Source organism: Mus musculus, chromosome 2 (genome assembly GCF_000001635.26).
Source record: "Mus musculus strain C57BL/6J chromosome 2, GRCm38.p6 C57BL/6J".
Classification (NCBI taxonomy): domain Eukaryota; kingdom Metazoa; phylum Chordata; class Mammalia; order Rodentia; family Muridae; genus Mus; species Mus musculus.
In genome coordinates this window covers 30,416,033-30,441,195 of record NC_000068.7, presented here as the reverse complement: position 1 = coordinate 30,441,195, position 25,163 = coordinate 30,416,033, and the positions used below count along the sequence as shown (strand labels likewise).

At 48.6% G+C, this 25,163-nt stretch overlaps 1 protein-coding gene across 3 annotated transcripts in view; it reads right to left on the bottom strand.

Moving 5' to 3' along the window:
- Ptpa (protein phosphatase 2 protein activator) overlaps positions 1-25,146 on the bottom strand; it is a 31,758-nt gene extending 6,612 nt beyond the window's left edge. The window contains exons 1-8 of one of the 3 annotated variants that reach the window (NM_001362733.1): positions 24,864-25,146; positions 14,700-14,797; positions 12,794-12,880; positions 9,110-9,235; positions 5,515-5,632; positions 3,527-3,626; positions 2,837-2,967; positions 1,432-1,532 (exon numbers count right to left, since the gene is read on the bottom strand). In NM_001362733.1, the coding sequence (NP_001349662.1) occupies positions 1,432-1,532; positions 2,837-2,967; positions 3,527-3,626; positions 5,515-5,632; positions 9,110-9,235; positions 12,794-12,880; positions 14,700-14,797; positions 24,864-24,894 (792 nt within the window). In that variant the 5' untranslated portion in view covers positions 24,895-25,146. The remainder of the gene's footprint in view (positions 1-1,431; positions 1,533-2,836; positions 2,968-3,526; positions 3,627-5,514; positions 5,633-9,109; positions 9,236-12,793; positions 12,881-14,699; positions 14,798-24,863) is intronic. The other 2 variants (NM_138748.5, NM_001362734.1) reach the window with 2 other exon arrangements.
- Positions 25,147-25,163: the final 17 nt, after the last annotated feature.

Below are 25,163 nucleotides of genomic sequence, written 5' to 3'. Positions count from 1 at the left end.
CCTTGTGGTTATTTGGACTACCGTCTATGGGGTCCTCCATTCCAAACTTTGGAAAAGGTTTTGGGGTTTTATATCAGCCGAAACAAACACACACACTAAATCTTAGCATGGAATCCATCGATCTCCAGTCCCTGAAGCCCAGTCTCGCTAGCCTCCTTGTTAGAATTATTGACAGGGACGCAAGGGGCTTGGCCAGCCGCCAGAGGAAGCAGTAACAGCTCAGGCTTTGGCCTCAAGCAGCAAGCTCTGCAGAATCTGAAGCTCCTTCCCATTCAGCCCTAGCTCTCACCCTAGATCCTCCCTAGCCCCTCGCTGCACGCTCAAGTCCTGCAAAGCTATCTTTCAAGGCAGTGAGCCAGGCTGCCCCCAGTCCTTCTGACCTTGAGCCTGCCACACTGCTGAAGGCAGCATTATCTCCAAGAACCAAGTAGTGGCCGCCCAGCCGTCAGTCCCTGCTCCATTTGCTGACTTGGAAAAAAATGTGTCATTCCCCTCTGGCCCCTGGAGCTTGGCACAACCCTGAGGCAAATGCTGACCAGAAAGAACCTAGAGTCAAGGCTGCTAACCAGGCTTTTCCCTGCTCAGAGGCTCAGAACAGGGAGCCAAGAGAGTAGCATCCAGTCGGGAGACCACATGTAATTCCACAGGGCAAACATGCAGGAGGCACAGAAAGAGAAGCCAGGACCCTGTGAACTTGGGGTGAGACTTGATAGGTATAGGCAGAGAGAATGACAAGTTCTAACACCTCCCAGAATCAAGGCCCTGAGACTCTGGGTCCCTTGATGAGCTCCTGGCTCTTGTCCACAAGATTCTGAGAGGGAAAGCTGACATGGGCCCAAAGCCAAGAGTTTTCAGAGTCCGTGGGCTACCTTGGGGAGTGTTCCAGCACTATACTGTAGGGAATCCTGCCTCGGTGAGACAAGTACTTCCAGTTAGGGAATGTGCTGAGTAGTATGGGCCCAGTGACTGCCACCACAGGTGATGTTGGACCCAGTGACTGCCACCACAGGCTGCTTGTTTTCACCTCTCGAACACTGCTGAGGTACAGAGAGACAGAACTACTCCCAGCACTGCAGCTCCTCTAGGGATTTCAACCTGAGTCCATAACCTCTAACTTGATTGCACCCTAACACATTGCATGGCACCCTCTTAGGCCTGCTGCGGGTCACCAAGTCTAACTAACAACTACAATTTAACCCCTCAGCCCAAGAACCCCATGGGAGCTGAGTATGGTGGCTGATTTTCTAATCCCAAGCAGTCGGAGGCGGAAGCAGGAAGACTGTCATGAATTTAAGGCCAGCTTGGGCAGCAGAGTAAAGCTCCAACTCAAACCTAACAATGAGAGTCCTCCTGGTTCTGGAAGAAGGCTGGCGGCTGGGCAAGAGGGCCCAGTTGCCAAGGCTGCCTAACAGAGGCTGGCATGGCTCTCACCTCAGTGATGAACAGGATGCACTGGAGAAACATGTAGTCCTTGTGGTTCTCGCTCACCGCCTTCTCATCCACGAAATGTCTGGGCTCCAGGTGGGGGTGGTCTGGGAAAAGTAGAGGCCTGGGCTTCAGAACAGCCCTGACCCAGCCTGAGCACAAGGTGCCTACCTCAGACAGTTTACAACTATTGAGATGGCATGGTAGCACAGAGCTATGGTAGAGTCTCTGCACAAAGATCACAATGGGACTGAGAAATCCTTGTCACCTAGCGAGGCGCTTGCTCACTGTACACAGTTAGTCACCATGCATGTACCCGTGGTGATAAGGGTGCACACAAACCTGATGTGCTACCAATCAGCAGAGATGACAAACACACCTGAGCATCCTGTAACCATGACAACAGCTCTGCACCTGGTTTGTCAGCAGCACCAACCTCTGCTGTTTAAGCACCATTACCTACCTTAAAAGTTACCTCAGCTGGGTGTGGTGATAGATACCTTTACTGCCAACATACAGAGATAGGTGAGTTCCAGGCTAGCCAGGAAAAATAAAAGTCCCTCTAGTGGAGCTAACCACACATTCGCTGTGTCAGAAAGGCATCATGGTGTGGAAGCACACACCACAGTGCTAGGTATCCTCTGCAGTGTCTGAGAAGACTGTGGTTAAAGTGGCTAGGATGGCAAGTTCTCAGCTATTTATTAGGTATCTGTGAGTACTAGTTAGCAGCAGTTCACTCTTCATGGAACTAAAGTGACCAGCAACCCTGTCCAATGGCAGATCCCAAGATGCTGATCATGCCTGGATAATCCTCTTCTGTAAGGAGCAGATAGAGCAGACTGGGAAGCACACAGGACTCAGCACTTGGCAGCAACTCGCCTAAACACACACACACACACACACACACACCCTGCACAGAGTTCCATCCTAACTGAATGACACTGATGATCACAAATCACAAGAGGCCCTAGTTTTCATTGTCAAGCCCACAGCTGCTGCCAGGAGCAGGAGCCGGATGCACTCACCTGTCTGTCCTACAGCAGGCCATGCACTCACCTGTCTGTCCTGCAGCAGGCCATGCACTCACCTGTCTGTCTGTCCTGCAGCAGGCCATGCACTCACCTGTCTGTCTGTCCTGCAGCAGGCCATGCACTCACCTGTCTGTCCTGCAGCAGGCCATGCGGCCCTGGTTCCTGCTTCCCCACTTCCTGCTCTCTTGGTGGCATCCCACCCTTACCTCCTCTAGCTGGCCACACTGGCTCACAGCATTAGGTCCACAGTACATAACCTCCATCACTAGCTGGGCTAAGCTGGTCTAATGTCCTGCTCAACAAGCTGTCATTGTGTGTCCTGGGCAGGAGGGGAACACAGCTGCACCCATTGGGTACGAGGTGGAGATGTGACCACTCACTAGTACCTATGAGCTGTGAGCTGCCCCAGATGAAGGGCAGGAACTGGAAGTCATCCAGACCCCATACGCCCTGGCTGCCTGCAGGCTCCATCCTGTATGTCTTCTGCAACTTCCGCATAACCTCAAGATACCTGTGTTGAAGGGGCAGGGAGAAAGGAGAGAGAAAGGTGAGAATGACATTTCTTCAGCACACAAAGGGTACGGAGAATGTGAGGCTGAAAGAGCCAACAGGCTTTCCTCTCCCCTCAGACGTCTTCTGTCAGGGAGAGGGACAAAACAGCACATGGAGACCAGGCTCAGTGTCATCAACCCTGGCAGCCTGTCACAGCCTGGGCAGGGGTCCCTCTCTCTAGTTTCAGGTGCCACGGGAAAGCGGGTGAGGTCCCTGGTGTCAGAAATCACAAGCTGTGCACATGGGTCACCTGCAGAACTGGAGGTGTGCCAACACCAGGACAGCAGTGTGCCCTAGGGGCTGCCCAGCTCAGAGCAGGTCCCTGTACACCTGTGCCACCCAGAGAGGTCCACAGTCTTTGGTGGACTATGATGTCAGCAGATGCCTGGCTGTTTCCTCTTCTATAAGAGGCAGGCAGTGTTACTGCATAAGGTTGTATAAATTAGCCTCAGAACAGCGCCTGTATGTGATGAACACCAGGAACCACATGCCATCTCCTCCACTCCACGGTGACTCACCTATCAAACACCTTGAAGACAATAGCCACCTGGTCGTCCACCCGGAGTACACCAATCTTGCAGAGACAACAGAGGAAAGCAGCAAAGGCAGCCTCATGCCCTGGGGAAGAAAATGGCCCAAGCTGACATCTTCTAGAAGGCCCCCCGCACCCAACTCCCTTGAGCAGGAAGGCCCATACTGAGGTAGAGACCTCCTCCCAGTCCAGAAGACCTGAGCCTTTCAACAAGCACAAGCACTGGCACTCTTCCTGAGGGGCCTGAGGCGACTTCCTGCACAGGCACCTGCACCTTACTTTATGGGTTTGACCAATTAGAAACCCCAGCTTATTGAGCACCTACTATTTGGGCAGACACTGTCCATGCTGGATCCCAGTAACAAATGAGTCCTTGCCTCAAAGAGCTCATGATTAGTCAGAGACCACAGACATTAAATATTAAATATATAGTTACTACTTTGAGTTTAGCTATTTGGGAGACAAGTGGGTAACTGAGGCACATCCTAGGGGGACCCTAATTTCAGAGTTCAAGGTTTTCTCCTAAGGAAATAATGTTTAAAATAAAAGAGGAACGGGAGGTGGCCAGCACAAAGGAGAGTAGGAAATCATTTTAGCCAGAAGCAACAGCACACAAAGGCCACAGTAAGTAGTCAGTGTGCCTCCAGCAGAGGGCACAGAAGGCGGCTCTGACCAGATGGATGTGAACAGCCATGCTAAGAGCTTGCGTGAGCCCTGATGAGGGATCACGAGGGAGGAGGACCCTCCTCTCCTAGTCATACCCAGCAGCAGTCAGCTCTGCACAGAGCACTGGCTAGACCCTAGATCCTGTTCCTTATGTAGTAAGACAACTGGAGGGAGGTGCAGCCAGGTGTTTCAAGCGACCTCTGCAGACCAGACAGCTGCCAGATATGGATGCACACACGCTCAATTATGGTCACCTATAAATTTCCGAATGGGGTTCTGGAGAGATGGCTCAGCGGTTAAGAGCACTGACTGTTCTTCCAGAGGCCCTGAGTTCAAATCCCAGCAACCACATGGTGGCTCACAACCACCCCTAAAGAGGCCCTCACTTATAATAAATAAATAAACAAATAAACAAATGAAACTAAGCTAAAATAAATAAATAAATAAATTTCCAAATGACAGCCAGGCTACCCCATGCCCCAGAACTCTTTTCCTAGTTGGGCATTAATCAAAGCTCCCCATATCCCAGAGTCTCAGAACTGTTGTCAGCAGCAAGAGGAACAGAGGACAAAGTTCTCCAAGGCTCTGCCTCCAGGCACGCCTTCCCCAGGGCTTGCTGACACTCGTGCGCCCTCTAGCTCTCCTTCCCAACCAAGCGGGAGACAGCACATCTCTCAAATGCCTACTTTAGTGAAAAGAGGAAAGGAAGCCCTTATCACAATGGGTCTCCTGGACTATGGAGGCTATCTCAACCTAGAGACCACGTCTCTTTAAAGTCCCTGCAACAGCTTAGCCAAAATGGATGACAGAGCCAAAGATCATCAGCACAAAGAAAATGGCTGAGAGACAAGAGAGGTGAGGAGAGAGTGGGCTATCAAAGGTTTTTCTTCTCTAGGCATCTGCCCTTAGTAAGTGCTCAATAAACTATCTCTAGAGTGATGAGGCATCTAAATAGAAGCCAGCTTCACCAAGAACAGAAACCAACTCTCAGCAGTGTCGTGCCTGTGGCAATAGCACCACCTGGTGGCATAAGATAGAGCCAGCAGTCACTATCCCTCCCAACAACACTGCTGAAACCCATACATTCCCACACCCATACACCCATACACCCTACACATACACACACACACACACACACACACACACACACACACACACACACACACCCCTCCCTACTTCTCAGGGGCCTGACAAACTGTTGCTTTCTCAGAGACCCCCCAAGACTGTGTGGAGCATAGAGAAAGCAGCTCAGGCAACATGAAGAAAGCAGCAAGGTCCCCATCACCCAGAGCCCTCAGCAGCAGATACCTGTGCCATAGTCAATTCGTGTGGAGTTCCCCACAGCCTCCTTCAGGTAAACTGCCACTTCAGGCACAGCAGCAGCCAGGTGGGTGGGGACCACTGTGGCCACCAAGTTTTCTGCTTCCTGATAACATAAGAGACACACAGTGGTGGCAGCAGATTAGGCAGCACCTGGGTGAGCAGGCAGCCACTGGGAAGCATCTGCCTGGGGTCCAGGCATCGAGGCTCGCCTGCTTCCCAGTTCTGAGAAGCTAGAAAAGGGGAGGGAACTCCTAGGGTGACTTGGGAGCAAGATAAGGCATCAATGCGCCCCAAGGTCTACAGAGATTATGGGATGTCCAGCCTATTATCCCCATAGTTGCTGGGTCCACTCCCAGAGCAGTAAGCATGCAGGCTAGAGTCTGCCATGACATGCACGGGAAGGTTCCAAACAGCATTAGTTATCCCAGTCAGAACATAAAAACTCAACGACAATGTCCCAAAATAAATACACCACACAGAGTTCTGCAACACAATACTACACAACAAAGAAAAGGATCCGTCTCCAGTGACAGCAGTGAACCTGACCGACATAAGGTCAAGTAAAGGAGACTACCCAAACATGCACGCCAAACACAAATAAAACCCATGTCTGCAACAGTAATGGAGAGAGGCCGGGAGAGCAGCGTTCCCGAGCGTGCCGGGCCTGCCTGGCAGAGGGCGGGGGGTGCTCTGCAGCTTGCTTGGGTGGTAGGAGCACTGCAAACACTGACCCCAGGCTGCTGCAACTTGCTTAGCTACTGCTAGCTTTCTTCCAAGTTCTGACTTCTAACTAAAGTCTATCTTCTGAGACACCAAGGCCACGTATCACCAGAGTGCAGCAGCGGGGGGGGGGGGGGGGGGGGGGGGGGGCCCTAAGGCTGCACCCTCCCAGACAGTGGTGTGCTCACAGAGTGACAGATTAGTAAATAGCATCTCTCCAACTGGAGCTGGAGGCATCCCTGCCTGGCCTGTGAGTACAGCTGCTCTCCAGAGACCCAAAGCTCTATTTTCCCAGTGCTCCGAAGAGGCAACTTCTTCCCAAGACCAAAACCTTGGGGGCAGAGTCTCGCAGCACCCACTCTCCACAGCCCTCAAAAGCACGGGCTGGGGGGCGGGCCGCACAGGACAGAGACTTTATGGCGTTCATTAGAAACCTATTCAAAAGCATGCACATTTGTGAGTCCACAGTGTTTCCGACAGTGTTCTCCTCGGCTGCAACATGTCAGTACAGGCTCAGTTCTGAGCATACCACATGCGCCTCTGTACATGCATGCTGTTACGTGTGCCATTATGCTACACAGTGCCAACAAACGCTGACTGACACACAGGCTCAGATCCTGGGACTCTGGTCAATTATGAACTGCAGGGCTTTCTCTACACAAGGTGTTCTCTAACAGAAACAGAATGGCTCAACTACAGACAACACGGACTTCTAATGTCCCTGCTGCCAAGGTAATGGATCTCTAGATTGTATTGAGATGTTTGCCTTGTTTTTAAGGTTTATTTTATAACCGTGTGTATACTTTGTGCCATGCATGTTTTGTCACATGCATGCAAGTGCCCTTGGAGTCCAAAGAGGCTGTTGGAGCCACTGGAGCTGCAGTTACAGGGAGTTGTTAGCACTCAGCATTGGGCTCTGGGAACTGAAGTCAGGCTTGCTCTAAGGGTAGCCATGCATGGCTAGGCATGGTGGCAGAGGCCTTTAACTCCAATACTCAGGAGGCAGAGAAAGGAGGATCTCTGTTAGTTTGAGGCCAACCTACAGAGCAAGTTCCAGGACAACCAGGATGAACTAGGAAGACTGTCTCAAAAAATAGTAGCATGTGCTCCTAACTGCTGAGTTCTCTCTCCAGCCCCAGAGGATATTTGATTCTTTAAAAACTTCGATCTGAGTCACCAACCTGAGTTCAAAAAAATGAAAAAACCAAAATGAAGAATGGATTCTGGGAGTAAAACAGATTTTTCTAATGATGTCAGTTTGAGTCTCTGCTGCTGCAATGAACACCATGACTAAAAGAACAACAGGTTCCAGGAGTGGGGTGTTGAATCGATGGACTGGACCATGTTTTGTTGGAGACTGGGGAAGTGTTTGGAACTTTGAGCAGGGAAGACATCAAGTCTTTAGAGCTTACTGGGCTGTTCCATGGGAGCTTGAGTGAGTGTTGAAAGAAATGCAGACAGTGGAGGCCTGGCTTGTCAAGTTTACAGAGAAGCAGATTCTGTAAAGGCTGTTCATGGATAGTTTCTGGTCAGCTGCTGCTGAGCAATCAATCCACTATGATTAATAAGACATCAGCATCATAACAGACAACTCTTCTGGGAATACTTCATTCACCAGGGTCAGCAGACAGAAGCTGGGGTCCTGGGGGCAAGGCTGCATCTCACACTGGAGCTGAACTTGGCAATGTGTAAGAGTCTCCACATGGTAAGGCATGAAGGAATCATGGAGGAGAGAAGCTGAGGATGACACCAAGTGGTAAGGTCACAGCCCCTGAAGCAAGCTATGGGGAAGCAGCCTCCAAAGTGGTGGAAACCACAAGACAGCAGAAGGCATGGTGTAGAGCCAACCAGAGCCTACAAGACAAGCTGTGTGAGCTGCGGATGGCAGAGCAAGAAACAGGGCTGCACAGCCCTTTGGAGCTCAGGAGATCACGTGTGAAGTCCAGATGCTACAAGCCAAGTTTTTGCACTGTTGAATTTCAGCTCTGCTTTAATTTGATCAACACAACTCTATCTTGAACCTCTCCAGTTTTGAAATAAGAAAGTATGTTACTTGGTTTTTGTTTTATAGGAGCCCAGCTAAGATTCAGCTTTTAAGGAGAACTGGGACTTTTTAAGTGTTATTTAAAGACTGGGACTTTCTCAAGTTATGCTGGGTTTTTTGTTGTTGTTTGTTTTGGTTTGTTAATATACAGCCCTGGCTGACACAAAACTTGTTACAGATCAAACTGGCCCCAAACTCACAGGAATCCTCACGCTTCTGCCATCCAAATGTTGAGCTTGAGTGTGTGCCACCACGCCCACACTTTTTCTTTTTCATTTTTATTTGTTTGTTTTCTCTGAGACAGGGTTTCTCTGTGTAGCCCTGGCTGTCCTGGAACTCAATCTGTAGACCAGGCTGGGCTCAAACTCACAGGTAATGATTGCCTGCCTCTGCTTCCCCTGTGCTGGGACTAAAGGTGTGCACCATCACCACCACTACCACCTGGCTTCCTCTTTCTTTTTCATAGTTGCATATGGCTCACAGATGGGTGGTCTAGAACAGTTAACTTGCCCTCTGATGATGGGGACCTGAATCATTTCCAATCTGCTGCTAATACAACAACTTAATAAGCAGCCTCGCACAGGACACTGGGTAACCACACCTGCCCTTCCCAGGAGACTGGCCGGAAGAGGGTGACTTTGTTATCCAGGTAAATAAAACTACCATTCTGACAAATTTCTTGCTTTTATGCTTGGAAGCTAGGTGGCCTGCTTTGAGCACAGGTCCCATCTGGGACCATAGTAGTCTTCCCACTGGCCCAGCCCAGCCCAGCCCAGCCCAGCCCAGCCCAGCCCGGGCTTTGACAGTCAGTCTCACCTGATCAAGTTTGGCATACCAGGTTCTGTAGGCTTTGTTCCCAAACCGGGAAGGCTGGTCCACTGGCGGGGTTTCATCAATCCACCTATCCAGCGTATCAAGAAGTGCCACCAGCTTCTCGATGGCCTGTGAAGATGCGACAGAGGAACCACACACCACAATGATTAGTAGCCCTGCTGGAGCCACAGAAGGAAGTCCCCTAGGCTGGCAGCTCTCCTAGCTATCCACCCTCATTCCCAACTGTCCAGAATATGAAGGAGGGTCAGGGAGCAACTTTCCCTTCGAGAAGAAATCACACTTGGTGTGATTTCACACAGGAGAGTGTCATGATTCTTCAGCCAGCCTACTAGATAGGCACAAATACCAGCCCTAATCTTTGTTAAAGCAGATACAATTGAAGATCTTTACTGACCAACACAGACACATGAATGGAAGAGATAAAAACACAGTGTGGTGCTTCAGCTCTTTGCTGGCTAGTTTAATGTCATCTTACTGTAGCTAGAGTCATGTGAGAAGAGGGAACCTTAACTGAGAAAACACCCCAGTAGATTGGCCTATGGGCAAGCCTGTGGTACATTTTCTTGATTGATGATTGATACAGGAGGGCCCAGCTTACCGTGGATGGTGCTAACCCTGGACAGGTGGTCCTAGGTTCTACAAGAATTAGGGGGAGCAAGCCAGTGAGCAGCACTTTTCCATGGCCTCTGCTTAAGTTCCTGTCCTGACTTCCCTCAGTGACCTAAGAGTTGTAAGTTGAAATAAAACTTTTCCTCTCCAAAGTTGAGTTTGGTAATGCTGCTTTATCACAGCAATTAGAAACACTAAGAGAATCTTTCACTGTCGCCATGACCATCGCAAACACTGTAGAGAGACCCCTCTGTGTGTGTCTCTGAGGACGTTCTGAGCTGCGCTGACTGAGTGTAGTGCTTCCTGGAGGTGTGCTCCCAGGGTGAACGCAAAGGATGAAAGCAGAGAGCGAGCTGAGCGCCAGCCTTCATCCATGAAGCCTCAGAGCCCAGTCTGCCCTGCCTTCCCCACCATGATGAAGTGCCAGAACAAACCCGCTCCGTTAAGCTGCTTCCTGTCAGGTCCTGATCACAGCAACAAGACACAACCTAATACAGCCAGTAATCCTGACCTCTAAAAACCACCACCACTTACATTTTACAGCCTGGCTGGTTTTCTCTAGTGTCCTCCACTGCTCAACACTGTAAGAACTCTACAGGAAGATAGCCTGGCTCCAGTCCTCCATTAGAACAGCACTGAGTGCCAGGTGTGGTGGTGCACACCTTTAAACCCAGCCCTTGGGAGGCAGAGGCAGGCAGATTTCTGAGTTCGAGGCACAGAGAAACCCTGTCTCGGAAAAAAAAAAAAAAAAAAAAAAAGAACAGCACTGAGCTAAATGGAGATTTGGGCTTCCCCAAATGTGAGGGCAAGGATCTCTATATACCTCCTGAGGCACAAGAGCCTGTCATAGGGAGATGGGACATACTTATGCCTGTAGACCCTGAAACTGGACCATGGACTGCTGCCCTAGCCTGCTCCTTTCCCCTGAACCTTTTTCCACACCAGTGAGGACTAATGATCCTCACTATTAAATGTCTGGGCTATCTTCATATTTCACCACTGCAGACAATACTGGGTCACAATTCTGCAACACATTCTTGGTGCAAATCTGGGGTCATCTGTATTAACTTAGAGGGCTGGCAGCCTAAGACCCCATCTCTCCATGCCATGCCTACAAACAGCACCAGGAAGTGAAGCTGGTGTCACAAGTGTGGGAGGGAGGCATCAGCTATCCATTCTTATTTACAGGTCAGGGATCTATCCTGAAACACGAGCCAGTGAAGTAGCTAGGATGCTCCCTCCAAGTGCAGGTGTGGCTCAGAGAAACAGGCCAGGCTTAAAGCTGGAACACGACATGATGAGGGAACAACTCGAGGCCAGGAAGCCTTGGGAAAAAAACTGGAGATGCAGATGTGGTTCTGTGGTAGAGCTCTGGCCTTAAGCATGTGCAAAGGGCTGGACTCTATCCCTAACACCAAAAAAAAAAAAAAAAAAAAAAAAAAAGAGGACGAGGAGAGGAGGAGGACAATGACTGGGAGGCACTGTGCTAGCAAAGCCTGTCAGTGTAAACCACAGTATGACCCTGCCAAAAGAACAACCCTGCAGCGGAAGCCACCCTGGTCAGTGAGCATAACCCCCAAGGAGCCTTGGGAGCAACTGAGGCTCCAGAGGGATTGGTAGCTCAGTACTCAGGGGTAATTATGGCATTCTCCTTTTTTTTAGAATTATTTATTTATTTTATATATATGATGAGTACATTGTCGCTGTCTTCAGACACACCAGAAGAGGGTATGAGATCCCATTACAGATGGTTGTGAGCCACCATGTGGTTGCTGGGAATTGAACTCAGGACCCCTGGAAGAGCAGCCAGTGCTCTGAATCACTAAGCCGTCTCTCCAGCCCGCATGGCATTCTCCTTAACTAGCTTCTCCTTGATGTCTCCAGCACACTGGGCACTGCTGAGCTCAGGCAACTTATGTCCAAAACCACAGCCCAAGAAGAGCAAGCCTAAGGAGTCACTTGTGTGGGCTTGCTCTCAAGGGACAGCTGTCTTTCCCCACTACAGCCCTAAATCCCATCTCATATAAAGAACCAGATTAAGTCACCCAGAAGCTAACAGGCCAAAAGTGACTGTCCTGGGACCTGGTATGAGGGTAAAAAAAGGGCAAGCTCAGGCTGGGACAGATGAAGAAACTGGGCCAGGGCCTTACTCAACAGCCCAGCTGTACCCAGAGGGCAGAGAGCCAAAGTGCCAAGAGATAAGAGGCTCTGGGCCAACTGGGACATGAACCCAAGAGGCCACTAGAGGCCTGGGACCTACTTCTGGGAGATGGCACTGGAACAGCATGCAGAATGGAAGACTATACCTGCCAATGATAGAAACAGCCCTGTCCCCTAGCTCATATCTTTCCTGCATAATCAAGTCACTCTAAAGCAACCAGAGCACCTATTACACAGGAGGAACCCAAAGCAAAAGCCTGCCTGTGCTATCTGCTCAGTACTTCTTCTAGGAAGAAGCTTGTGGAAATGGGGTCTACAGATCTCACTGTTGGATGCCCAGAGACGCAGCTGCAAAGTCAGAACTGTTTAAACAAATGAGGGCCTCTCTCATAGGGTGTGCCAACTATGCCAACAGACAAGAGGTGCGCATGCACACAGGTGCTGGGGTTGCCCTGGGCAGCTGTGGAGCAGGGGTTTGAACTCAGGGCCCAATGCATGCCAAGTCTGTGCTGATCTACCACACTGATGCCATACATGCTTCTGCTAGTGATCTCCCCACAAACTCATCTACCTCCTTTGCTTTTCTTCCAGCACTGGACACAGAACCCAGAGCTGTGCGTATGCTAAGCAAGCACCTGGCCTCTAAGCCACAGCTCCAGCCCCTTTTGTCACATTAATTTCAAGTTTAATAAAAATACCAATTAGAAAAAATACAGATTATAAAACTGCATATTTGCCTTGATTTCAGCTATAAATGTTATTTTATTCACAGATTTAAAACATTAGGACTTCAGGCAGCGAATGCTAACTGCACCGTCCAAGGGCAACCTACTGTCGGCACCTGCCTGCTGTGATCAGCCTGCTTGCCTCTGCAGCAGGCTCCCCGCCTGTGCCTACCTCAGAGACTTTGTAGTCGAAGGTCAGCTTCTTCCCCTTCACACCTTCATTGAGGGTAAGGATGAAGCCAATGTAGTCAGCATATGCCTAGCAAAACCAGGGAGAACAGGAAGAGAGGGTGTCAGATCTCATCTGCTCCAGTGCCACCCAAGCTCCCCCCAGCTCCCGCTCCCAACCTAGCACCAGGAGACACAGAGACACCAAATGCACACACCCTTCCCCATCATTAAAGCCAGCAATGCAGTGATCACAAGCACCCAACCTGCGGCGTAGGCCCTGGTGCTCACGTGGCTGTTGGCAGCTTCTTAAGACAGCCCCATGGGACCCTACTGTCACCATTTTACTAAGTCAGAGGCTAGGACTTCAAGGGAGGAGGTTATCTGCTGATGGTTTTCTACAGCCAAGGATTCATGAGACATGGAGCTAGGACCCAGCAGGCGTTCAAGGAATGCCTCCACCACTCCCTTCCCCAGATCATCTTCCAGCTAGGTCCCAGGTCAGGAAGGTAGCTTTAGTGCAGAACCTCTGCTTCCAGCATGAGCTGTTTCCTGCCTACCGACAGGTCTCCTGGACTACCAGTCCCACTTCCAACTGCACTTTCTTCCTGTTGGGCCGCAGGTTACCCTAGCACAGGGAGGAAAACCCACAGGGATGCAGGGCCCCAGGGAAGCAGTTTCTGAGAGCAAGTGCCTCCATTCCATCTTTTGTCTTCATTTCTTCTTTCCCATCTTCTTCCTCCTCATCCAGTCTATGGGGTGCTGGAGCACCCATAATGAACCATGAAAGCAGACATTTGGCATCTAGAGGGGGTGAGTTACACAATGGGACCCTCCTACCAGCCTATGGGACAGCCTCCAGCAGGCAAAGGGGATCAAGCACAAACATTTTCCCACACAAGCCAGACCCAGGCCCTTGTCCAGAGCAGAGCCACTGCGTATAAAAGTGTGCCATAGAGTGTAAAAGGTGTGTCACACACAAAATAGATAGAGCTAGATAAGGAACAGTTCTCAGATAGGAAGGTATAGTGTCTGGTGACATTTAGTGGGTAGAGCTTACCATTCAAGGACTGCCCCCTACAAGACTCAACTCTTCCCAAATGTCAACAGTGCTGAGACCGAGAAGCTCAGAGATGGCGAAAGGACTCTATCCACACAGCCTTTGAGCCAAAGAGACTAAGGTGCTTAACCTGGTGACTACTCAGAAAAGGTCGTGAGAGCCATCTGCAAATGTCAGAGAGCAGGCTTGTGAAAGAGGGACACGCTCCTGTGACTTCCTACTCAATGAAGTAAGGCATATGGCTGTGGCATAGGCTTGTGTCATATGGCTTGTGTCACACAAGCCCTTGTGCCTGCGTGGCAGCTGCAGACCTAGCATTAGTGCCTGGCTAGAGCTAGGCTCAAGTCCCTTCCTAAGAATTCAAAGTGGCCTTTCTTTTCCTCAGTTCTGGACTATAAGCCTAAGTTGTTTTCTTCTGCCTACCATCTGGGCTGAGCAGCAGGGAAAGCCAGCCCACTCCCAGGACACTGGATCTCAACTCCTGCCTATTATTAGTGTGGTCATGTTCCTGGCCGAGGTGTCCACAAACTAGCCTCTTCTCCCTCTGTTGCACTGGCTCTTACAATTGTAGGAGACTCGTGTGTATCCAGTATAACATCAAAGGAGCAATGAAGGATCTAGGCGGAGTGGGATGCTCCGGTCACACCTTCCTGATATAGCAACTGTGTACAGTGCCTGGGAAGGAGTGGGACAGCCAGCTGCCCTCTCATCCCCCCGTAAGACTGACAGCTCAGGTGCCAAGAGCAGGAAAGGCCAGGGCCATGTAAGCCTGGCCTGTCTGGAAAGCCACTGACTGATAAGCCTCAAGTTCTCGCCCCTGCTCTAACCCTCAGGTGCGGGGACCACTCACCTGAGAGCGCTTCCATTTGCCCATATCTGGAACTGTGTGGATCTCCTTTTTTGGAATGATAAAGTTCTGAGTAGTTGGAGGGGTCTCTTCTGAAGAATCTTGACGAAAAAAATGAAAAAGCAGACAGGTAAATAATTCTTCCCTCCAGACCCTCCCTGCTTTTTTGGAGGCAGAGTCCATGTAGCCCTGGCTGGCCTTGAATTCAGAGAGCTCTGCCTGTCTCTACCTCTCAAGTGCTGGGATCAAGGAGTGGGACACCATACCCAGTGTGCGTGCTCGCTCTCTCTCTCTCTCTCTCTCTCTCTCTCTCTCAAAATCTCTCTCACACACACACACACACACACACACACTCACACACCCCGACAAGGTTTTTCTGTGTAGCCACTAGCTGTCCTGGAACTTACTGTATAGACCAGGCTGTAGACCTGGAACTCAGAGATCCGCCTGTCTCTGCCTTCTAAGTGCTGGGATTAAAGGTGTGCACCTCTATGTGTAGCGTGAAGTATTAAAAGACACCATCCCACACTAGCACTGGCTAGTCTCTGGCCCCTGCGGTCTCACCACCTCCATGGCTAGCCCCATGTAGCAACCGCACATCTAGCAGTTCTCTTGTTTCTGATTGTAACCCAGTAAAATCAAAATTCTAGATGACTACTCTAAGTCAGAGAGCCAAACAAAACAAAACAAAACCAAAAAAACAAAACAAAACAAAACAAACTACCTACCTCTTGGGACAGGTATTAATTAAACTATAAACTTCTAAAATTAAAATTATTTATGTTTAAAACTCCTAAGTAAAAAATAACTGCCTACTATAAACAATATTTATAAATATCTATGACTTCAGGTTAAAAAAACATAACAAATAAATGATATAAAAATATTGATAAGGGCTGGTGAGATGGCTCAGTGGGTAAGAGCACCCGACTGCTCTTCCGAAGGTCCGCAGTTCAAATCCCAGCAACCACATGGTGGCTCACAACCATCCATAACGAGATCTGACTCCCTCTTCTGGAGTGTCTGAAGACAGCTACAGTGTACTTAAATATAATAAATGAATAAATCTTTAAAAAAAAAAAAAGCTACAACATCACTTTAAAAAAATATTGATAAATAAAAGTCTATGACTGCAGGTAGAGAGCATAACAGATAGATAATATACTAAATCTACTCTTTTTTTTTTTTTTTTGTGAGGGGGTTTCGAGACAGGGTTTCTCTGTGTAGCCCTGGCTGTCCTGGAACTCACTCTGTAGACCAGGCTGGCCTCGAACTCAGAAATCAGCCTGCCTCTGCCTCCCAAGTGCTGGGAGTAAAGGGGTGCGTCACCATGCCGGGCCACTAAAGTCTACTCTTATTCTTTTTTTTTTTTCCTACTCTTATTCTTTACTAGTAGACGCCATGAAATTTTTGAGTTAATTTTCTGACATGACAAAATTTTTTAAAAAAGCTTAAAATAAACTCACATCATACAATATTTTAATCAGATTGTTTTAATTTTCAAAATGGGTGTGATTTTGAGTTATATTATTCCTCTGGGAGAGAGGGTAAGCTAAAGGTTTTTCTGGTTACTGGCTCAAAGATATACTGATTTGGGAGAAAGGGGTTGTCATTGCATTTTTAGTAAAGGTAATTAGTGTCTATAAAAATCAAAACTCAGGGCTGGAGAAATGGTCAGAGGTTAAGAGCACTGAATGCTCTTCCAGAGGTCCTGAGTTCAATTCCCAGCAACCACATAGTGGCTCACAACCATCTATAATGAGATCTGATACCCTCTTCTGGTGCATCTGAAGACAGTTACAGTGTACTCATATAAATAAAAGCAAATATATAAACCTTAAAAAAAAAATCAAGAGCTGGTGAGATGGCTCAGTGGGTAAGAGCACCCGACTGCTCTTCCGAAGGTCCGCAGTTCAAATCCCAGCAACCACATGGTGGCTCACAACCATCTGTAACGAGATCTGACTCCCTCTTCTGGAGTGTCTGAAGACAGCTACAGTGTACTTACATATAATAAATAAATCTTTTTTAAAAAATCAAAACTTTAAAGGCTTGTGATGGGTTTTTTTTGTTTTTGTTTTTCTGAGACAGGGTTTCTCTGTGTAGTCATGGCTGTCCTGGAACTCACTTTGTAGACCAGGCTGGCCTAGAACTCAGAAATCCACCTGCCTCTGCCTCCCGAGTGCTGGGATTAAAGGTGTGCGCCGCCACGCCCGGCTAAGGCTTGTGATTTATCAGTCAGATTTATATTAATAAATTCTCAACCCAAAAAAATCACCCAAACAATAAACTTAAAACTCAATTAATATAAACACAAGCTACACGCCTAGATGGGGCAAACGCACCCTACTTATTATTTAATCGTCTGTCTAAGAAATCCCCAGTACTTAAGACTCTCACGACCACATAGTTCTGGCTCCTCTTCCTCTCCTTCCCTTCCCTATGTCCTCTCCATACTAAATTGCTAAAGTTCTCAGCCTGCCTTCCTTTTCCACTGCCCAATCACAGGCACTCACCTTATCTTATGCCCGCCCTCCCCTTCGTATAGACAACAATCTACATCTACACCTTGCTCTCTCATTTTAAAAGCAAGACTCCAGCCCTTGAGTTCAAGAAAAATCTAGCCAAACCTACCAGCTTCCAGCCTTTCATCCAGGAGTGAAAAGGCTGAGCAGACCAGGGAGGTGACTCGGCTGGTAAAGTGCTTGCCACAAACAATGAGAACCTGAGCTCAGATCCCCAACGCACACAAACGATCTCCAGCCCCTGCTGACATACACACTGGCACACACAGATGCACACACACACACAAAATGACTGGCAAGTTTTCTAGTAGCCACTCCCTAACTGGACAACACTTAAAAAACCAAAACCAAGCAGACACAGTGCCACACACACATCTATAATCCACACACTTGCCTGTAGTCTCAAGATTTGGGAGGAGGAAGCAGAAGGATAATCACCAGCTTGGAAGCCGGTCTGGGCTACATAGTGAGTTCTAAGGTAGCCTGAGTCTCTCTTAAAAAAAAAAAAAAAAAAAAAAGAAAGACAAGAGAAAGAAGAGGTTGGTCTTTATACCTCCACAGAAAAAAATTAAAAATTAAAATGCAACTAACAGCTGAAAAAAATCAATATAACTGAATAAGCTAAAAGAGATAAATTATAGATTATGCGAGGTCTTTTCTCCAGATAAGGCTGGAAGATCCAAGCCATGTGGCACCAATGTGAGGAGGGAGCAGAGCTCTCTACTGGGACATTCTGGGGGTGCCGCCTGGACAGGGTGGCTGTGGAGCAGCGCCCCTCTCCTCTTCAGGTAAAAACTCTAACAGTGGCCATGAGGCTCACAGCTCCACTGAGCAGTTTACCCTCCAGGTGATCAGAGAAACAAAAATACACCCAAAGTTCCTTGCTGTTTAGAAAAAATTAGAAGCACCCCAAATATTACCAGTAAGGATATAATGGAACATCCTGTGATTGTTTCTCTGCTTTTTCAATTTTGTTTTTGTTATTTTAATTTTTAAAAGATATTTTATTCCCGGGCTGGAGAGATGGCTCAGCGGTTAAGAGCACTGACTGCTCTTCCGTAGGTCCAGAGTTCAAATCCCAGCAACAACATGGTGGCTCACAACCATCTTTAATGAGATCTGATGCCCTCTTCTGGGGTGCCTAAAGACTGCTACAGTGTACTTACAAATAATAAATAAATAAATCTTTAAAAAAAGAAAAAAAAAAGATATTTTATTCCCAGGCAATGGTGGCGCACACCAAGAGTCCCAGCACTGGGGAGGGAGGCAGAGGTAGGTGAGTCTTTTTGAGTTCCAAGACAGTCAGGGCTGCACAAAGAAACACTGTCTGGAAAAGACAAAATTAAAAACAATAATTTAGTATATGAATCATATTAATTTATACTATTTATGTGTGTGTGAGTTCAGGCTCCTCTGGAGCTGAAGTCACCAACAGCAGTGAGCCACCCACCCTGTGCACTCAGGTCACCTGCAAAAGCCCCTAACCTGCCGAGCCATCTCTCCAGCATGCTGCTTTTTTGTTTTGGTTTGTTTTGGTTTGGTTTGGTTTTTTTGAGACAGGGATTCTCTGTGTAGCCCTGGCTGTCCTGGAACTCACTCTGTAGACCAGGCCTGCCTCTGCCTCCCGAGTGCTGGGATTAAAGGCATGTACCACCACACCTGGCTTTTTTTTTTTAAGTAATTATTTATTTTATGTATGTGAGTACACTGTCTCAAACACGCCAGAAGACGGCATCAGATCCCATTACAGATGGTTGTGAGCCACCATGTGGTTGCTGGGAATTGAACTCAGGACTTTTGGAAGAGCCGTCAGTGCCCTTAACCACTGAGCCATCTCTCCAGCCCTCCAGCATGCTTCTTACTTGTTTGTTGTTGTTAGCCCTGTCCCCCAAATGTCCATTTCCTGGTATACACATATATACAACATGCTGTGCGCGCGCACGCACACGCACGCACACACACACACACACACACACACACACACACACACACGGTTTCTCTGTGCTGCCTTGGTTGTTCTCAAACTATGCTCTGTAGACCGGTCTAGTCTTGAACTCAGAAATTCATTTGCTTCTGCCTTCCTAGTGCTGGGATTAAAGGTGTGGCCAACTATGCCTAGCTTCTTTTGCAGTTCGTTTGTTATTATTAGAGATCTTTTTTGTTTGTTTTGGTTTTGGTTTTGGTTTTTGGTTTTAAGGCATTTCTGCCATGGTAGAACGTGGATGAGTAAAACTGTACTCCCAAAAGATCTATTTTTAATTTATGTGTATGAGTTTTTTGCTCACTCAGGCGAAACCAGTTACAGATAGTTGTGAGCTGCCTGCCACATGGTGCTGGCACAGAGAAATGAAGGGATTGGAGCCTCATACACCAACTCGCTGACAGCTCTCTGGTGGGTTTATTTATTTATTTATTTATGGCTGGCCTGGGGCTGTCTATGCAAACAAAGCTAGTCTTGAACTCACAGAGCTCCACCTGCCTCTGCGCCCCCCCTCCCCCTCCCAGTGCTGGGAATAAAGGTGTGAGCCACAGTATATAGATAGCACTTGGTGGTTTTTCCTTCAAAGATTTTACTGCAGTTTTTTAGTCTTCAAAGACTGTACACACATGTTCCAACTTCATGCATTTCTGCTATTAAAGGAGAACGGTGTTATTTCCCTTCACCTGGAACCAGAAGCCCTCCTCCAGATGTTTAAAGTAATCAATGTTGATGGCTAATGGCCAGGGTGCACCTGGCCAAGAAAGACTCACCTTCCCTTGGGGGCTGGCCAAGAGAAGTTTGCTCATGCTCCAGCGAGTATGTGAACAACACAAAATGAGCTCTATCTTCTTTCCTTTTGGGGAGAAGGAGGTCAGGGGAGATGGGGGGAGCAGACATGGGGGAATTGGGAGTGCATGATCTCAAATGATCAATACTTTTTAAAAAGATATGTGAAAAGAAACTCTACATATGTTGAAAGTATGCAGAACACCATTAAATCACCTCTGGACCAAGAAAGAAATCACAAGACAAATAATGTTTTAAACTGAATGAAAAATGACAAAGTAGCAAGTCAAAATGGTGATCACAGAACTTCAAGACCTGAAATGCAAGGACAGTCACCACTTGGTAACGGGGGAGGTCTGCTCCAGCTCCTTCAGTGTGGCAGACTCCTCAGACGAGTGAGTCCCATGTATAAAATATGGCCTCCACATAGTCTCCTCTGTATGTTAAGATTATACAATGTTTAATACACAGTATAATGCCACATAAGTAGTTTTCATACCATACCATTGAAGTGATGGTGAAAAAAGAACCTGCATTTTGGTAAACAGTTGGCAGAATCCATGTTTGCAGAGTCCTCGAGAATACACAGCTAACTAGGCGAGAAGAAGGATCCAAATAAAAACAGAACCCAGGCCCTCTGAAAGAATAGCCAGTCTCTGAACCTCTGGGGCATCTCTCCAGTGCCTGTTTTTAAGATAGGGTTTCAAACAGGCTGACTTGGAACCCACTATACTGCCCAGGCCAACCTAGAAGTCTCGGCAATGCTCTTGTTTCAGCCTCATGAATGCCAGGATTGCAGGCACAAGCCCCCGCAGCCAGCTTCTTCATACTTTTCCCCCTGAGACAGGGTTTCACCATGTAGCCCTGGCTGTCCTGAAACTCATTCCTGTAAACCAGGCTGGCCTTCAACTCAGAGATCCACCTGCCTCTGCCTACCAAGTGCTGGTTGGGATTAAAGGCATGGGAGGGGGGAAGCTGTTTTTGTTTTTGAAAGGTTTATTTACTTTATTTATATAAATACACTGTAGCTGTCTTCGGACACACAAGAAGAGGGAATCAGATCCCATTATAGATGGCTGTGAGCCACCATGTAGTTGCTGGGAATTGAACTCAGGACTTCTGGAAGAGCAGTCAGTGTTTTTAACTGCTGAGCCATCTCTCCAGCCCCCTCTCTCCCATAGCTTTTAAAAGAAATAAATATCTGTATTACAGGCAGAGGAAGGACATCTACATACTAACAGGTGAAGAAAATGCAGTTTTTAGTATCCTGTTCTTGTAAAAACAACTCACATTCTTTTTTTTTTTTTAAAGATTTATTTATTTATTATATGTAAGTACACTGTAGCTGTCTTCAGACACTCCAGAAGAGGGCGTCAGATCTTGTTACAGATGGTTGTGAGCCACCATGTGGTTGCTGGGATTTGAACTCCGGACCTTTGGAAGAGCAGTCAGGTGCTCTTACCCACTGAGCCATCTCACCAGCCTAACAACTCACATTCTTCTAAAGGATTAGACAGGAAAACTCTGCTGGTCATCTCTAGGGAGCACAATTTAAAAGTGCCTTCTACTTTTAAAATTATGTTTTCCACAGTCCCCCAAAGTCTGGAAACGCTAGTTATTTTAAGTAAGTTTACAGACTAGCGTGTGCACATTCCTAGGCTCTGTGTATCTGATGCTTAGTGAAGGCATTTTTACACAGTGCTGGAATGATTGTGCTTGGCTAAGAACACACCTCCTTTATCACAGAGAAAAAGAATCCCAAACCCATGCGCCGAGGTCTCAGAGAGCGCCTCAGCCTGAGTCTGCAATTGGAGATGTGGGCGTTCAATAAGCATCCCCTTTAAAACTGCAACCGTCAGGAAGGGTGAAAGACGAGCCTCCACAGAACAGAAGGCGGCCCTGCTGCCCTCCTGTAAAACCTAGCCATACTACAAGCAGAAAAAGCCACAGGGGCCTGGAGCGCTCTGCACACGGGAGCCTGCCTGGAGAAGGGCAGGGCATGGAGACCTGAGGGGAAGCTAGGGAATGAGAGAGAAGCTCCCCTGCCTTGGCAGAACCCACAAGTAGAGTGCAGGGGAGTGGAGGCCACTCGGGTGGAGTCCAGAAGCCCCAACGTCTCCTCCTCCCACCCCACACACCTTTTCCCACAGACCCATCCGAGGCCCCTGGAAAAACTAAATTGCTACTTGAAGTAAGACGCTAAATAAAAAAGCTTTGAAGCCAGCCTGGTGAGCTAACGACAGTTTATGGGGACACATTTTATGGGAAATGACCTCCCCATCCCAAATAACCAAGCTGCAAACCAACCAGGATCCAGTCCTCCTGCACAGGACCTATTCCCTGCAAGACACTGCCCTCCAGACATTATTTCACGGAGAACACGGCTTCCAGGCTACGTCCCCCAAAAAACAGTACATCACTGTGAGGCAAGAGCATGCCATTGAAGAAATACAGTTGGCAGAATACAAACCCAAATCAAAAACAAACAAGCAAACAAAGCAAACAAGCCTTCAGAGCCAGGACTATCACAGAGCTCACATTCACAGCCTCTCCAGTCTCAGGTTGCCTCTGACAAGGAACCCGGAGGCCCTGGATCCCCTGCATTGACAGCTTAAGATCATAACACAAGGAATTTTACAAATGACCCTTGGGAAAAAACCCAAAAGTAGCCCAGAAGCTGGCGCTGAGCAGGAGCTCGGTAGCATCACTACAGCCCAGCACTAGGTGGGTGGAGGCAGAAGGACCCCCAACTCTAGCCAGCCTTGGGCACAGAGTGAGACCCTGCCTCAAAACAAAACAGCTAAGCATGGTGACCCACATATGTGACCCGAGCTCTTGGAAGGGGGACGGGGGGAACAAGAGGATCGGACACACAAAGTCATTCTTGGCTATTAAGGTGATTTTTAGCCAGGCCCAGTGACCTTGTATCAAAAGCACAAGCTGGATACAGCAGTGCAGGCCTTTAATCCCAGCACTCAAGAGGCAGAGACAGGTGGATTTCTGAGCCAGTGTGGTCTGTACAGTGAGTTCTAGTCCTAAACAAGTTCTGGATATGTAGCAAGTGCAGAGAACAGAGCCTGTCTGGAGATGTCAGGAGGAAAATGGAAAGAGCCAGGGGATTTGGAGATACACATCCATACCTGTCTCAAAAAACCAAACAAACGACCCCCCACACACACACCCCAGTGTGCTGGATTTATCACCTCCCATATGTGACAGATGTGACATGTTTGCATCCAGTGAGTACTCACCACACCCAAACACTCTGCTCACATCAGACCACAACTCCATGAGGAAAGTTTGATAAACCTCATTTTAAATTATTTTAAAATTATGTATGTATGTGTGTGTGTGTGCCACACACAGCATGTGAGTGGAGGTCAGAGGACAACATTCAAGTCAGTTCCATTCTCCCACGCGTGGGTTCCCAGGATGGAACTTAGGCTGCCAGACTTGGCAGCAGGCACTCTTACTGAGCCCCGGGTGGCTCAATTTCCGTCTACTAAAGGACACATATGGTGACTTGCCATATAGTCTGTGTAACTCAAAAATGTCCACAACCTTCCTAAGGTTGTTTGGTTGTTTGTTTTTTCCCTCTAGTACATAGGTTCTGGTCCCCAATGTCCCTTCCCTATTCATCTTCAGAGACACTCATTTCAAAAGGAGTCTGCCTGCCTGATAGCTACTCTTTTTTTTTTTTTTTTTGTGGAGACAGGGTTTCTCTGTATAGCCCTGGCTGTCCTGGAACTCACTCTGTAGACCAGGCTGGCCTCAAACTCAGAAATCCACCTGCCTCTGCCTCCCGAGTGCTAGCTACTATCTATGTCTTGATGTCAACACTAAAGTCGATTAAGACACATCCATAAGGCCAGGCAGTGGTGGCGCACTCCCAGCACATGGGAGGCAGAGGCAGGTGGATTTCTGAGTTCGAGGCCAGCCTGGTCTACAGAGTGAGTTCCAGGACAGCCAGAGCTTCACAGAGAAACCCTGTCTCGAAAAACAAAAACAAAACAAACAAAAACGACACATTCATAGAGATTTTGTATAACTTAAAATAAATGTCTGGTTTTGAATTCCACGTGTTCATATATTTAGGGGGGGGGCGCCACAAAAATGGTGCTTCTTTTGATTTTCAAATTTTCTTCCTCCTGAGACTTTCTTTGGGACCACAAAAAAGGAAGTGTGGTGGAAGGTACATCAAACACTATCAAAGTACGAGCTGAGTTTAGCCAACCTAGCCACTCTGTAAGAATTTTCCAGTCCTTCTTAACTACACGGAGTCAGCAAACTGCTTTCTCCTCCTCCAGGAAAGGGGGTCTCTACTGGAGCATCTGGCCTCTGTCTCTGCCCTAGTTACTTGAGATGGACCACAACGAGGCCACAGTGTAAATAAAAGTTACAGACGACGATGCCACCAACCCTCTCATTTTGTACAAACAGCCTCTTAAAATTAGTGGTTTAGACACCGTGGGCAGTTTCTCTCAATTAACTCTGCAGATACTGAAACCCCCAGAGCCAAGCCTGCAGGACGGAAGGAGGGACGGAGGGAGGGAAGACATGCAGGGTGGGCAGGACATGCATGAAGGAGCCTGGCGTCCGAGCGAGGCCCAGGTCCACCCGAGCGGAGTCTCATAAAGAACGCAGCCTCCTGGATCCCTCTCGCCCCGACCCCAGGCAACTCTGCCCCCAGGTCCAGAGCCTTTCCCCTGACCGCGCTCTGCCCGCCCGCCCTGGCCGGGTCGCCCTCACCGCCACCCGCCTGCAGCCCAGGCCGTCAGCCCTGCCTCCTCCGTCCCCAGAGCTCCTCAGACTCGGGAGACCCCCCGAGCCACACCCCTTTCCCACCCGCACGCCCGGGCCCTCCAACCGCCCTACCTGGCGGCGGCTGCCGCTCGCCCTCGGCCATCTTCTCCGTGAGGAGCCGGAGCGGATGCTCGCCGGTCCCTCTCAATGTTCACCCCGCAGCTCTCCCCGGCTCCGCCAAGCTTCCAGCAGGGAAATGAGCGCTGACTGGCTAGGACCGGAAGCCGAGAATTACAGTCACTCGCGCGAAGGCGGCAGCCATGCCGGTGCGAGGCACTCAGGGAGCATGCCCACCAACGGCCGTCTCGCGGCGGCCGCGCCGACCGAGGCAGCGGCCATCTTGGTGCGGGGCGCCGAGGAGCATGCGCACTA